Genomic DNA, 16458 nt, shown 5'->3' on the forward strand with positions numbered 1-16458 from the left:
TATATTGAAAATGGGATTACATATAATTGCCTTGATACCATTATCATCACAAATCATCACACCATAAAAAGGATGCCAGGCTTCCTGGATGAGTCTGGATGAGCTTTTACTCCTCCTCTCATGCTTCACATGGGACATATAAAGGTTAAGGTAAAGGACCCCTGGACGGTTAAGTCCAGACAAAGGCGACTACGGGGTCCAGCACTCATCTCGCTTTCAGGCCGAGGGAGCCAGTGTTTGTCCACACACAGTTTTCCGGGTCATGTGGCCAGCATGACTAAACCGCTTCTAGCACAACGGAACACTGATGGAAACCAGAGTGCTCAGAAATGCTGTTTACCTTCCCTCTGCAGCTGTACCTATTTATCTGTTTGCACTGGCATGCTTTCGAACTGCTAGGTTGGCAGGAGCTGGGACAGAGCAATGGGAACTTATTCAGTCACGGGAATTCGAACTACTGACCTTCTGATTAGCAAGCCCAAGAGGCTCAGTGGTTTAGACCACAGCGCCACTTGCGATGGGACATATACTCCCTAGCCTGACCCTTAAAAAAATGCACCAATTTTCATAGGCTTATCCTGTTTGTAAGTACTCTGGAGATGGCGATAAGCTTTCTTGGTAAACTTATGGGGAGGACAGCCAGCCAATGCCACAAACAGCCAGATCTGGTTCAAATATAACAAACTTTCCTTGTCACAGAATTCAAGTCTCGAAAGAAACTGGTCTGTTTAAACATTTCACAGTAGAAGGGCGTTCAGAGTATCCCTACTTCTCTAAAACCCTGATGTGTATTTTCACCTTCACTCTCTGTTTTGAAAGAGGCCAGGACCTGAAACTCTGACTTACGTAATAAATTTGGTAGTGGATTTGAAAAAGGAGTTCTGTTTTTTTGTGGGTTTTTTTTTTTTAATTGTAACTTTAAGCATTATGAGGAAGTTTAACATTGTGCCAGACGTGGGTGGGTGTTTAGTCGGTGTGAGATTCTGAGTTTCAGCAGGCTATTCTGTAGCAGAGAAAAGTCAAAAGTCCATTAGGCAATTTGGTGGCCCAGGACAGCTCCTCAAAGATGAGAGAAGATCACATATTTATAATGGATTTTTATTCTTGGGTGTGGTTTCTGTCTCTTTAATAGCTCTGGAGCATAAACAAGAAGCCTGCATCCATGGCACACCGGCTGTATTCAGATCTCTTAAATAAAATATACAAATCTCCAGGAAAGCTAACTGTAAAACATGTGCCTTCAGTGGCTGCCTCACTTGCCCTTACAAAATATTATTCAACCCTTTACATGGTTAATTGGAAGCAGGGCTCATTGTGTTCAGTATTCAGGGGACTTACTTCCACATCAGTATAAACAGGATTTGATTAATCACCATAGTGATTAGTGAACCATAGTGAACCAACCACCACTTGGACTACTGCAACGTGCTCTACATGGGGCTACCTTTGAAGGTGACCCGGAAACTGCAATTAATCCAGAATGTAGCAGCTAGAGTGGTGACTGGGAGTGGCCGCCGGGACCACATAACACCGGTTCTGAGAGATCTGCATTGGCTCCCAGTACGTTTCCAAGCACAATTCAAAGTGTTGGTGCTGACCTTTAAAGCCCTAAACGGCCTCGGTCCTGTATACCTGAAGGAGCGTCTCCACCCCCATCGTTCAGCCCGGACACTGTGATCCAGCGCTGAGGGTCTTCTGGCGGTTCCCTCATTGCGAGAAGTGAGGCTACAGGGAACCAGACAGAGGGCCTTCTCAGTAGTGGCGCCCACCCTGTGGAACGCCCTCCCATCAGATGTCAAAGAGATAAGCAACTACCTGACATTCAGAAGACATCTTAAGGCAGCCCTGTTCAGGGAAGTTTTAAATATGTAACGCTGTACTGTTTTAAACACTTGATTGGGAGCCGCCCAGAGTGGCTGGGGAAACTCAGCCAGATGGGTGGGGTATAAATAATATATTATTATTATTATTATTATTATTATTATTATTATTATTATTATTATTATTGATTATAGTCCTGTTATATTTGATGAGTTTCGGTTGTTATTACTTATTTATTAAATTTCTATACCGCCTTTCATCCGAGGATCACAGGGCAATTTAAAATATTAAAACACAAAAATACACGCCATAATAACAAACAAAAACAACAACCCCACCACAAACAGTGGCCATAAGGTTGAAAGTTAGTAAGGCTCAAGGATGTGGACAAGGGGCTTGGACCAGTCAGAACAACCACTTGCATTCTAGATCCTCGTGCTCTTGGAGGAAACTGATTTTCTAGATCCATTTCAGTCAGGGTTTAGGCCTGGTTTTTGCACAGAAAATTGTTTTGATCGTCCAACAGAGGACTTCTGTTGGAAGAGAGACAGGGAGAATGTGTCCTTGTTAATTCTCCTAGACATCTCAGCAGCTTTTGATGCCATCAACTATGGTATCCTTCTGTAGCGGCTGTCCTAGTTAAGGGTGGGTGGCACCTCTTTGCAGTGATTCCAGTCCTACTTGGATGGTCATTTCCATAGGGTGATGTGTGTGGAGCGCTCCCCATGCAGCCTTCAATGTGGGGTTTCCTCAGGGTTCAATTTTACTCCCCATGCTGTTTAACATCTATATGAAACGGCTGAGTGGGGTCATCTGGAGTTTTGGAGTACAGTGGTGCCCCGCAAGACGAAGGCCTCGCAAGACGAAAAACCCGCTAGACGAAAGGGTTTTCCATTTTGGAGGCGCTTCGCAAAACGAATTTCCCTATGGGCTTGCTTTGCAAGAAGAAAGCCCATAGGGAAATCTCCGGGGACCTCTTTTAAATGCTAGCGGTGGGGAGCAAAGCCTTCCCCCCCCCTCCGGCCTTCAGAAGAGGTCCAGGAAGGCCGGCGGGGGCCGAAAGGCTTTGCTCCCCACCGCCAGCATTTTAAAAGCAGTCCGGGATAGCAGGGAAGCGCTTCCCGCTATCCCGGATGGCTTTTGAAGGCAGGCGGCGGGGGGGGGGAGCAAAGACTTTCGCCCCCCACCGGCCTTCAGAAGAGGTCCTGGACCTCTTCTGAAGGCCGGTGGGGGGCGAAAGTCTTTGTCCCCCCTGCCTGCCTTCCCGGGGGCTTTTAAATCGCCCCGGGACAGCGGATAATTCCTCCACTGTCCCGGGGCGATTTTAAAATGCTGGCGGGCAGCAGCGCTGCCGCCCGCCAGCATTTTAAGATCACCCCAGACAGCGGAGACTTCTCCGCTCCCGGGGCGATTTTAAAATGCTGGCGGGCGGCAGCGCTGCTGCCCGCGAAGCCTTCGCTGCCGCCCACCAGCATTTTAAAATCGCCCCGGGAGCGGAGAAGTCTCCGCTGTCCCGGGAAGGCAGGCGGGGGGGGGAGCAAAGACTTTCGCCCCCCACGGCCTTCAGAAGAGGTCGGGGGACAGACTGTCCCCGGACCTGGTCTGAAGGCGGTTTCCATAGGAACGCATTAATTGATTTTTAATGCATTCCTATGGGAAACCGTGCTTCGCAAGACGAAAAACTCGCAAGACGAAAAGACTTGCGGAACGAATTAATTTCGTCTTGCGAGGCACCACTGTATATTGTCAGCAATATGCTGATGACACTCAGCTCTGCTTCTCCTTTACATCTTCAGATGAGGCAATGATGTGCTGGACTGTTGTCTTGCCTCAGTAATAGACTGGATGAGAGCCAAGAAACTGTAGCTCAATCCAGAAAAGACTAAGGCACTGCTAATGGGTGGTTCCCTAGACCAGATGGATGGGAGGTTGCTTGATCTTGGTGGGGTTATACTTCCTCTGAAGGAGAGGGTATATGGCTTGGGGGTACTTCTGGGTCCATTGCTGTGGCTCGAGGCTCAGGTGACAAAGATTGCCTTCCATCAGCTTGGGCTGGTGCTCCAGCTGTGCCCCTGCCTGGACAGGGATAGCCTAACTCCTGTTGTCTGTGCTATGGAAACCTCTAGGTTAGATTACTGCAATGTGTTATACCTAGGGCTGCCTCTGAAGACAGCATAGGTACCATCCATTTCCTATGGCCCTTGTAATTGGAAAGGGGGGAGGGAGGGAGGGAGGGAGGGAGGGAGGGAGAGAGAGAGAGAGAGAGAATGCTAACTGCTTGCTGTGCAGGTTCACAGAGCTCTGTGGGACTAAAGGTGAAGTGGCTCCTGGTTTCTCTGCAGATTCCCCTTTGTTTTCCAGGGGAAAGTGGTGGGACAAAGCCAAAACCACTTGGACTTGTGCTTTCCAGGACAAGCAGAAGTGTGGACCAACATTAAGTCTGAGAAGGACTCCTTCCTCCTCTTAATCTGGATCATTGATAAAAAAACTGAGTCCAGAGAAACTCAGGCTGTTTTCTTTCACCATTCACAGTTTTGTATCTCTTTCATTATTATTTTTTTGAATGGGCCAATGACCCCTCCTTCCTTTGGGGGGAATCATTTTCGGAACTATTATCAGGAGAGAGAGAAAATCTGAACTTCCCCAAAACAAGCGTCAATGGCAATTCTTAGGCTATTTTTAGGCTGGGCACTTGAAGCAACAACCAAGAAACTGAACGTTTTTAATTAATTTTCTACTGAAGACTAGAAAATGTAAGAAGACAGTAAGGTCACTTCCAGGCACTGTGTTTATTGAGCATTCATCTTGATTTGTTTGAGTGGAGATTAGATGACAGCGCGCCAACCAAATGCCACCCCGTGGTTTCAGCCGCATCTCCCCTTCACTTTCCTTATTGCAATAAACCCAATGTTTTTGGGGAGCAGACTTTTTGCACAAGACCCTCTAATCAACTATAATTGTGACAGACAGCTGAATTTGCCAGTGTATGATCGAATCCTTCCTTTAAATAGCAGCAGTGCCTTTTGAGCTGCAGGGGGCACACCATTAGAATTCAACATTAGAACCCTGATTCAATGTTTTCCTCAATACTGATGACCCCCCCCCCCAGCACATGATTTGTGTGCAATGGGGTCCCATGGGGAGTGCTGTGGTGGGTGGGAGACAACCTTAAGTTAAGTTGGAAGGCTACATTTATAATGCTCTGCAGGGGTGGGTGGGTGAGGGCCTGTCCCCCTGCCCTCACGTAAACTCAAATCTGCATTTTATTTTTATTGGTACAGGTGCAGGAAGGAGAGATGTTTTTTCATAGGTATTGAGGAGGTGATGAGACCCAGGGAGGAGCCATCAGAGTTGTAGAGGCAGAGGGAGCTATGGAGGGGAGAGACAGTTCTATTATCATCAAAGAACCAGGATTAAGTCCTGGATAGCTGTGGTTTTACCATTCAGTGGCCTGCTGTTGACAATCATAGAAGTGATCCACAACAGGGTGCTGGTTGGCCCCATACCATCCCCCTGTTTTAAATAGCTTTGGATTGGGTTGGGCTAGATCAGGGGTTGTCAACCTGGCCCCTACAGCCCACTAGTGGGCGCTTTAGGATTCTAGGTGGGCAGTAGGGGGTTCTACAGCACAAGCTGAATCCTCCTTCCATCAAGCACTGGTGGCCGGTAAAGAAATTTTACCATCAAGGAAGATTCATTAGTGGGCGGTAGGTATAAAAAGGTTGACTACTCCTCGGCTAGAAGATCCTCAAGGTCACTTCCAACTCTATAATTCTACGATTGTCAACAGCAGGCCAGTGACAGGCCAGAATCCTGGCTGAGGAAGCTGACCTGGTTTGTATTACAGAGGCCTGGTTGGATGAAACTGGTGTGTGTGTGTGTGTGTGTGTGTGCATGCGTGAGTGAATCTCAGCTCTACCCATTGGGATTCTCTGCACACAGGGTTGGACTAGATTGCTTTTGAGGTCTGTTCCAGTGCTATAACTGCGTGCCGAAAGCACTCTTTAAATGATTTGACTGATTTTGCAACTGTCTTTCCTGGCAGATCAAAGCAACTATCAGTAATATAACCGCCATGAAAACAATTAATTAGAAACAAAAGCAAAAAGTCAAATGAAATGTCATCCTTTTAAATAAGAACTGCCTTCATAGCAGTAATTGGAGCAAGTGTATATCTACTGCTGTGATTGCATTTGATCACACAAATAGTGCCTCTTCACATTTGTTGCTCCTGGCTGTGCTGTCTCATGGCAACTGTATGGTCTACGTCATGTGTGTACCCAACATTTGTGACTTAAGAGTAAAAAGAGATCACAGTGCCACTAGCATTGCTATCCCATTTTCCTGTGTAGGATTTGATAAGATTGTTCAAGGCAATTTATCATATAAAGATTTTTTTTTTAAAAGGGCCACTATCAATTTTTAATCCTTGGCACTGATTTTGTGGCAATTCCAATAAGTAATGCAGAAGACGTTTTATAACTCTGTTGGCTTTATTTGTTTACTGTTCCGCTTTTTCATAAGAACAGAAGGCTTGATTTGAATACTTTCCACATAAAAAAATTATGTCCTACAAAGCCAAATGGCAACATGACATATCATTTTTTCTCCAGGAAGTAAGCATAAAAATCTGAAAAGCTGCACTGACTAAGGGTTTTGCAATGCACCCAGAGAGTTCCCCAGTACGTCACAGGCAATTTGTGTGGTACAGTACTTTGAGCAAATGTCTAGTTATATACTATCTAGGAGGCCTGTAGTTGTCATTTTTAAAAATAGTTTCAGCTGAAAGCAAAAAAGGGGAGTAGAAGGGAGAAGAACAGATTATTCCATTAAAATTTCCCAACTAGTTTGTATTGTGTGGCAACAAAGCAGAGGAACCAAAGATCTTGCCATGCAACAGCCACAAAAATCCTGTTGCATTATACAGAAATAACCTGGATAGAGGTAGTCATGAGGGTTGGTGGTAACTATCTACTAGCCTAACGTAAACGTGTGATCCCAATGACTTTCTGTATGTGTACATGGAACAGGTCATGGGCATTAAACCAGAGTGCTTCTTTCTGCAATAAGATGGTGCAAGAAATCACTTTTCTCTATCTGTATTTAACAATATATAAAGTTAGTGATATATAAAGTTACCATTAAGTATTTTACCAAGACTTTAATCATCTGCAAGCGAGCTGACATGGCACTTGCTGTAAAAATGCTTTAGATAATAAGCATATTAGAGAAAACCCTTTGGATTTTTTTATTTTTCTGTTTGATGTCCATTGCTTTTTGTTTTAACAACTTTTTTAGCATTTTGCGGTGAAGATGTCCTTAAAATGTCTTAACAGAGAGATTTCTTAAGCCACTGAGATTCAGAGACCTCTATCTACAGATAGAAAACTGAGTGCATTTCAGTCATTTATCCTTGCTGACTACGTACAGCACCTTGATTCACAGAAGGGCAACATATGATCTTTCTACTCCCTTCAACCTGATTCACACTTTAAGCATGTGAACAAATCAGAGGCTGAAGTGAGGACAGGTAATATGATCCCAGGATAACAGAGAAGAGCAGCCTGCAGAGGCTCCCTCAACCTTGGCGACAGATCATAAAAGCAAGCCTTATGTACAGCAAGAGACCAGAGTGCTGTTGACATATTCCAGGAACTCTATTTACTAAGATTTTTTTCAGGGTGGATCTATGAGTTTGTTTGGACCCTGGACAAGGGCCTGGAGGCTGAGAAGTGTTGGGTGGAGAGGTGTGTCAGAAGGAGAAGGGACGGCTATCTCTGCATACTGATTAGTAATTTGTATTATCAGTGGGGGAGAGCAGAATGACCTGCAGGCCCTTGACAGCTCTATCCCATCCATCCAAAGAAATCTCCTCAGGAGCCACTGGTGGCCTGTGAGCAGGCTCTCTAGCAGGTGCAGGAGGCTGGAAGCCTCCAAGGTCTTGAAGCGCACTGTCAAGCATCATGGCACTCACATAAGATGCCCTGGGCCTCATAGGTGGCCAAGGCATTGATCAAATACTGATGGAGCTATCATTGCACTTGAGGCGAGTCCCCAATGGGCTGCACATGTGCTGCCTACCATTACTCTGTTCTCCATACTGCAGGGCAGCCCTTTCTGTGCTTGCAACAAAGGCTCCCACCTACTTTTTGCATTGTGCCGTGTGCTTTCCCACGCATCCTTATCATACATGACATGTGCGCACAGTCACAGGAGCTGCTTGGGGTGGGTGTGATCACTGCCTGCTGCTATGGAACAGTTTGGATGCAGTTTGGACTAGGATTTCCCCATAGCCAGCATTGTTCCATAAGAGAGCTTTTCCAAAGAAAAAGCTGAATTGCTTTTTGTTTATTATCTCAAATGACTACTCTCACGCCTTCATGAGAATTTTTTTATTTTTTGCTCCAATACACACACAGAGGAAATGAAAGAGGGGTCATCAGTCTCCCTTGCACATGCCTCCCTTTAAAGTCTGTAAGCGGTCCTCAAGAACATTAATAGAAGTAGGCTAAAAGACATCTTCATTTCCCTGTGACCTCACGCCTTACTCCAGTATTTCCCAGCAGATGCCCCCATGGTTCATTATACAACTTTTAAAAAAAAAAAACCACCGCAAAAAAAAAACGCGGTAGTTCTTAATCAACGTTGGATTTCCCCAAGTGCAGTCAGACCCATCCAATAAATAGGTTCAGAAATGCCCTACAACTCACTCAGCTCTACAGCCCCCAAAGCTACAAAGCTTCTCGAGGCAGCAAAGAGGGTCAAGCCTAAGAAGAGAAGGCCATGCAGGCTCCGCTGGCATGTGAGTTGGCAGCCGCCTTGGCGGACTCCTCCCGTTCTGCAAGGGAGCGTCTCCAACTTGGCCGGGCAGCCTGGCGCGCAGCTGCAGCCGGCGGGAACCTCCTTGGTTCAGCTTGCCTAACTTCCTCCTTTTTCTCCCATCAGGTGTTTTTGGGGCTGCCGTCGCTCTCCTGCTGCTGCTGCTCCTGAGGGCAGAGGCTATGCCTGTCGGGGATTCCTCCGGGGAGTCCGAATTCAGCGAGGACTCCTCGGCCAGGACGGTGCCACCCGAGCGCCTCCAGCTGCAGAAATGCGTGGACCTGGCGCGCTGGCTGCAGGGAAGAGCGGCCGGGTTGACTCGAGAGGTGAGAGCGAGCGCGCAGAGCGCCAGGAGAAACGAGCGCGCGTCCTTTCTTGGGGCGGGGACTCGGGCATCTCCTTTCCTTCTCTTAGCTGGGGTGTTACAACTTTTCAAGCTTAGTGCGCCGGTAGCTCCTTCTGCTCCTAAGCCTGGAGAAGGGAGTGCATCTTTCCAATGGTTCAAGGGCGGACAGAGCCTCGCAACAACGCCTTGGGGCGTTTGCGCTCCCAGGACACCAGCAGCTAGAGACAGATCTCTTTGCAGAAGGACGGTTGAGATAAGAAAAGCATTTATTGCAAACGAACAGCAGCAGTGAAGTGGATTCTAGCAGGCCAAAAAGCATGCAGGCACGTCCAACAGGTAGATCATGATCTACCAGTAGATCACTGGATGTCTGTGGCAGATCACCGGTAGATCAGTGGCTCCCCCCACAGAAGTTAAAAACTTTGGCTCCCCTAAAAATAGCTCAACACCTTTGCCCTGCACCCCTAAAAACGGGGCTTTTCTCCTCCCTAAAGAAGGTCAACAACTTTGAACTGAACCCCCCAAAAAGGGGGTAGATCACTGCCAGTTTTTATCTCTGTGAGTAGATCACAGTCTCTTGGAAGTTGGCCAGCCCTGTACAGGAACCCAGGAAAGGCAGGATACAGGACTAAGCAGTGCTTTTTATTATTATTATTTGGTAACTCCCAACAATGTAAGTGCCCAATAAGAATTTTGTTTGAACTGCCCCCAAGGATTTCTAAAGGATTTTAAAATTATATTTATATCCCACCTTTCCTCCAAGGGGCTAAAGGTGGGCTACAGGGTTCTCAAACCATTTGAATGGCAATGTTCATCAACTATGGGATGCGACCACCTCAAATATTTGGTAGGGCAGCGGCAAAGGAACCTCGGCCTTTAGGAGCTGGTTCCTATGCCCCATAATAACTCTGTGAAGTAAGTTAGGCCTAGAAGTGACTAGAGATCTCCTGCTGGGCTTCAGAGCTGAGTGGGGATTTGTACCCTCATCCAACACTGTGAGGATACCGAAATGTAGAGCAGAAACCTTCAGAGCAAAACCAGGAAAGGGCAGTATACACATAGGAAGCATTTAATAGAACTATATTTATTCAAATTCAAATTCAAAATCCTTTATTAGGCATAGCACACCACACATCAACAAACAAACATCATATAAGACTGTATAAAATACGGGCTCAGCGAACACAATTTAAACTATATTTATTTAAAACACAGCTTGTGTATATAAAGTATGTCACAAAGCAAAGGATGATAAAGCAACAGGTAAACCATGTGGGTAGGCGGTTCCCATGTCAGGAAGTTGGTCGTTCATTACCTGCTCTGGACCAGGGTTGTGCTTCCTTGAAGGAACGAATTTGTAGAGCTACTTTTGTCACTTGTGGATAAGAGTGCCTTCTACCAGTTTCAGCTGATTGGCCAGTTATGGCCATTCCTGGGCAGAGAAAATCTCAGGAACTGACTATTGCAATGTACCCTATATGGGGCTGCCCTTGAGTTTGGTCCAGATGGTGCAGTTAGTACTGCTATCTCATCAGCCTATTATACTTTTCCTTGAACAACCTACTCTTTCAGTGTGATTATGACCATTTCATTTACTCAAGCCTTTTCTGAACGAATTTTTAAAAATATATTCTGGCATTCTACTGTTATTTCAACTGTTATTATTTTGTGCATTCTTTATATTTTTGGTTTTCTGAACGCCACACTTGAGACATTTTACTGTGTCATAAATCTGTGTAATTTTTTAAAAAATACACATGCACGCCAATACTTTCAGAGCCTCCATACAGTAACCCTCTAAACCCTACATTCCTTGTATATATGCAAACTTAAGTTGTAGCCTTTATGTGCTGCCATAGGTGCCGCCAGCTCCCTGGGTGCCTGAGCACCCACAAAATTCCCCATGAAGGGGCTAGGCACCCACAAATTTTGGTGCCAGGGCCGTGCACGCTGCATGGCACCCACGGCCCCGGGCACCCACAGTCGTGGGGCCAAGCTAGCACTTTTGTGTGCCACTTACCTGGGAGTTACTTCTGAGGCGACATGGTTAGATATGGGCTGATGGCCAGAGTTTGAGTGATGGCGAAGCGCTGGGTATTTCTAGGAGAAATCTATCGTCTTCTATTGGTCTTCTATTGGTCACCCTTCTATCGTCTTCTATTGGTCACCCTTATTTAGGAATACACATTTGCTTTAGTAGCAGTATGTGCTTTTCTATATATAAAAATATAGTGCTCAATACATTCCTGTCCTCTTTCCTTATTCACTTATTACATCATACTAATATTCACCAAAAAAGTTAAGATTTATAGAAAAATGAATGATTTGAGATTGGAAGTCTTGTTTTTTGTTCTGCTTTCCGGGTTTGGGAAATTTGGTACCCTGGCTAAACATAGTGAAGAACCCAATATTTTGCAGGGAAGTTCAAAATGCAGGGGCACACCTGTTTTTATAGGAAATGTTTAAAAAGTGGAGTTACAGTTGCAAATTGACATTCAGAATCCCTTTTTCTCAGTTTACATTACAATTCCAATTTGAAATTGACCTAGCATTGTGAATACTGCTGCATCTTCAGATTAGGGATAGCTCCAGGGGTCAGAAGACCACAGGAAAAGCAATTTTAGACCACCTAATGAATGTCAGTGATTGAGAGAGGTTTACATCTTCCATGGGGTATATGGATGGTGGTCATGGGGGAAAAGTCTGATTAAACCTTGTTGTGTTTTACTAGCTATGTAAGAAGGAGGCCGCCTGTCAAGGCAAGATGGAACTGGCCACGAATAATCTCAATCTTCCAAAGATCACTCAAGAAGATAAATGCTATGACACTGGATTTGAAAAGGCAAGTTTATTAATACATAACCAGTGGGACCAACAACAAAATGCTGCTTGAATTCTGCTGTTCAGAATTCCTGCCACTCCATCCCATTCCCAACAGTCAAGGAGCATTCATTCTATGGTTACTGAACATGCTCAGACCTCATTGTGCTCTTTTTGGAGTTTCCCTTTTTAGAACTAAGCATTTTTAATATGTTTGCAAATGCTGAAGTTTCCCTAAGCTTGCTGATGTTAACTATATAAGCAACAGCACTTATAGTCTGGATTGATAAAAGCTGTGCATTTGTGTAGCATGAAAGCAAGAATTAAGTAGGAATGATTAGTGTTTGGTGTATATAGTCAACCATATTATTTCCAAAGCTGTTCGTAATATTTTGTTCATCTCAGAGTACCGGTATTTTGACTGCTTACCCCAGTCATACAGTTTTATTGCACCATAAAATATTTGTTAAGGAATGTAATGAGTGTAATATTTCTGACTCATAAATTTCCGTTAACAACTTTTTATTTATTCTCCTGTTTTAGGAAACATGTCTGGGAAGACTTTCAAGTGGTCTTTATGCTTTCGGGACATTCTTTGAATATTTAGAAGAGGCTTCTGTTGAGACTGCAGAAACATTTCGGCCAAGCACACAGCACCTGGCAAATACCTTGAGATCAATGGTAAGTTCTATTACATTTAATCCTACATAAATGTTCTGGGAGATAAAGAGATGGAGTGAGAAGATTATGAAGTTCTGGAAGACAACACATAATACACTCTGGTTAAGGACATATAACACTACAGGCACTAAATGGAAACATTTTTTCCCATTTGGTGTTTTACTTCTTTTTATTTATTAAATTTTTATACCACACTTCATTCGAGGATCACAGGGCGGTTTACAATTGAAAAACAAACAAATACATAACCTAAAAAAACATTGTTAGTTATGCTTATGCCAGCTGTAACAATAAGCCTTATTAATAAGGAAGGGGGACTATGTATTAGGTTGATAAAGAAAATAAGACTTTTCAATTTCCCCCTCCATGTAGAATTAGGACCTGTCTATGTGTAGAGTTCTATAGATGTATTTTAAAATGCAATTTAAGTAGGTCCTTAACTTTTGAAACAGCGAGTTATTACCATTACCCAAAATAATTCCTATATAGGAAAAAGAGTTAGGGGTTATAATGTAGAACTTGCCCCTTACAAAAGTTGGCTGTGTGAATGGTTTGGTTTAAGATAGAGAATGCTGAGAGAGAAACTGTATCCAATAATATTTTGGGTTCTGGATGAGAAGAGTGTATGCATAACTGTTCCTTTGAGTGATCTGCATTATGCGCTTAAAAGCATTATAATTTATTTATTTATTTAATAAAATTCATCTACCGCTTGATTACAGAAAACCTCCACAGTCATGGCTTACTCCCAAGAAACCTGGGAACTGTAGCTTGTTAAAGGTGCTAAGAGTTGTTAGGAGACCCCTATTCTCCTTGGACAACTACAGTTCCCAGAGTGGATTCACAATCTTTCCCTTTTCTTAGAGAACTCCTAGATAACTTAAACATATAACATTGCATGTTACAAAGGGTTCTGCAATCTGTAAATACGTCCAACTAGCATCTTGCCTGAAGATGAGTAAAATCCATTTATCTGATAAAAAAACAGCATCATAACCAACAACTTTTATTATTTCCTCCCCTTAACAGATGAACAATCCTGAAACTGTGACCTTGCCGGATCCAGCCGCTCAGAAAATTCTTGCCGCAAAGCTTCGAGAACACAGAGGCTGGACTGTTACACTTATCAAACACTTCATACTTCAAGATTTTACTTTATTTATGCAGAAAACTACAAGGGCTCTTCGTGTCTTATAAGAGGCCAGGAGTTCTAATGCCTTTTAAAAACTGGGCATATCAGTTCTCAAAACATCTGCAGTTGAAGCAGAGGCTCATGTTGTTCTCCTTTTTGAGAACTCACTATGTTGTTTCTTTAATTGGGAATATGCTATTTGCAGTTATTTATGATATTTAATATATTTATTAAATTTGTGTATGCATTTTTACTCCCAAGACTCACAGCCAATTTTACCAGGGAGTCAGCACCACACCATTTCAGTATTCACTGAATATTTTACTTGAAAATTATGGATCAAGAATATACAGCTAAATTATACCATGATATTTTTTTGGGAAAGTATATTTAATATATTTTTTAGAAAACAAAAATTTGTATGGGTTTACAGTAAAAGACAATCTGTTTTATTGCTGCTTTAACTGATTTTAATATTTAATATTTTATACTGTACTGTTGTAACCCACCCTGGGGCCTTATGGAGAATAAACCAAATAAATTATTAAAAAACTACTTCATTGCACTGCATCTGTATTATGGGTTAATACCATGTTTATATCAGGTTTACTGCAAATGTCCTTTACTTTTAGTAGATCAAAATGTTTTCAATATATGTTCATTCCAAAAGTGAGCTAGAAAATGTTAAACATGAGATGTAATGTTACCAATGGGAGCTGTAACAAAAGGTTGCAGTACAGAGTGCTTCTGTTCTTGCAATATATTCTACTCCATTCTTTACAACAGACATTTTACATTCTGGGGCCAGTGAACATACAGAATCTTCAGTGGGCTGTTTTTCAAGGGGATGGGATCCATATATGTATTAGTTCCCCCCCCCTCTCTCTAGAGAGAGAGAGAGAGAGAGAGAGAGAGCGCGCACAAACTACAGTAATGGTTAAAATTAATGCTAGAGACCAGATGCATTTCAGACTGCAAGGGCTCTTCCTATTTTTATGTTTGCTTTTATTTGGGGAAGATTAAATTTGAATTTTTCTGTGTGTGTGTGTGTGTGTGTCAAACTACATATATCACATTGCTCACACTCAATTTTGTGCCTTTGATTTATATTCCACTTTTTGGCATTTTCACATCCTAAGGCAGCTTAGGTAAAGGGTAAAGGGACCCCTGACCATTAGGTCCAGTTGTGGCCAACTCATCTCGCTTTATTGGCCGAGGGAGCCGGCGTGCAACGTCCGGGTCATGTGGCCAGCATGACTAAGCCGCTTCTGGAGAACCAGAGTAGCGCATGGAAACGCTGTTTACCTTCCCGCTGGAGCGGTACCTATTTATCTACTTGCACTTTGACGTGCTTTCGAACTGCTAGGTTGGCAGGAGCAGGGACCGAGCAACGGGAGCTCACCCCGTCGCAGGGATTCGAACCACCGACCTTCTGATTGGCAAGTCCTAGGCTCTGTGGTTTAACCCACAGCGCCACCCGCGTCCCACAAGTAGGCAGCTTACCTGTCATTAAATAACAACGGTGGGAAACTACATCAACAAAAGAAATAGTAACAAAAAGTAGCAATTTGTTTAAATTACCTTATGTTGCTTCTCCTTTGCATGTTTCAGTTTTCAGGCCACCTATCCACCCCTTCATGCTGCTGCTACTGAGATTTGAAACAGCACTCCCATTCAGGTACTGGTTAGAGAGAGCTCATTACGCTCCGTTGTACAAATTGCTTCAATTCAGGGGTGGCTGCTTCCCCACATCCCTCTGGTAGTCTGCACAATGGCAGATGGAGGGTGGTAACAGGCTCTCCGAAGCTGAATGTAGGAACAATGGAAGGGAGCCTGGCTGATGTTTCCTTTTCTGATAGCCACAATAAAGGCATGATGGAAGACTGATTTTCTTTTCCCAAAGGGGGAAGATGATATTCTTAAAAGACAACAGTGGATTTTGTTTGGGTGGCTGCTGCATGTTGGAATGTGCCTGTATGCCTGTATGCACTTTGATAATTGATATTTCTATTATATAAGTAACAAGCCTGCCTAGTAGACATTTGCAGTTAGAGTGAATTAATAATACTTAAGACTGCAGTTTTCTGTACACTTTTGGGAGTAAGTACTACTGAACCAAATAAGTCTTTCATCTTTGTCCTGCTTCCTCATTAGATCTCTTGATGTAGTACTTTTTCTAAATACTTAAATCCAAACACATTAGCATAGTAATCCTCGGAAAAACCCTGATAGGCAATGCTGTATTACAATACCCAACCTATAGGTGGGCAGCTGAAGCCAAGAAACAGCTACTTGTCCAAAGCCACTCAGCTAATCCACAGCTGAAGTGAAGCTTGGACCAGATATTTCATAATTCATTCTCTTAACTGCACTACAAAGTTGACGCAGCTTCCTCTCACCATCCTTCTACTTTCCTGGGCACTCTTCAGGCATAGCAAGAAGGAAATAGTCTGACTCGCTCAGAACTGCCATCTGGCTACGTACACCAACTCTTAACTTCTGCATCCTGGACTTTTCTGGGAACCGAAAGAACATGTATCATGGAGTTAAATGTACTGACATATCAATCTTTATTGGATGTCAAGTATGAGTCCGGACATAGTAAGGTCCCCAACCTTTTTAGGCCTAGGGTCACTTTTGGAAATTTAGGAAGCTGTCATGTGGGGCCTAAAGAAATATCCCAAACGGTTTATGCTTAGATCCTCTCACAAACAACTAGCAAATCACCTACATCCCTCCAAAAATAAAACAGAGAACAAAAAAACAGGAAACACCCAACCTCAAAAAGACACTCCCACCCCCCCCATCCCAAACTGAAACCAGGAGCAGAGGGCTTGCA

At 43.7% G+C, this 16458-nt stretch overlaps 1 protein-coding gene across 1 annotated transcript in view; it reads left to right on the forward strand.

Annotated features, from left to right (window-relative positions):
* Window positions 1-14760, forward strand: part of IL6 (interleukin 6) — a 70090-nt gene extending 55330 nt beyond the window's left edge. The window contains exons 3-6 of the mRNA XM_083705432.1: window positions 8767-8966; window positions 11718-11828; window positions 12350-12487; window positions 13517-14760. Of these exons, the coding sequence (XP_083561558.1) occupies window positions 8823-8966; window positions 11718-11828; window positions 12350-12487; window positions 13517-13684 (561 nt within the window). The 5' untranslated portion in view covers window positions 8767-8822 and the 3' untranslated portion in view covers window positions 13685-14760. The remainder of the gene's footprint in view (window positions 1-8766; window positions 8967-11717; window positions 11829-12349; window positions 12488-13516) is intronic.
* Window positions 14761-16458: the final 1698 nt, after the last annotated feature.

Source organism: Podarcis gaigeae, assembly GCF_964106915.1.
Source record: "Podarcis gaigeae genome assembly, chromosome: 12".
NCBI lineage: Eukaryota > Metazoa > Chordata > Lepidosauria > Squamata > Lacertidae > Podarcis > Podarcis gaigeae.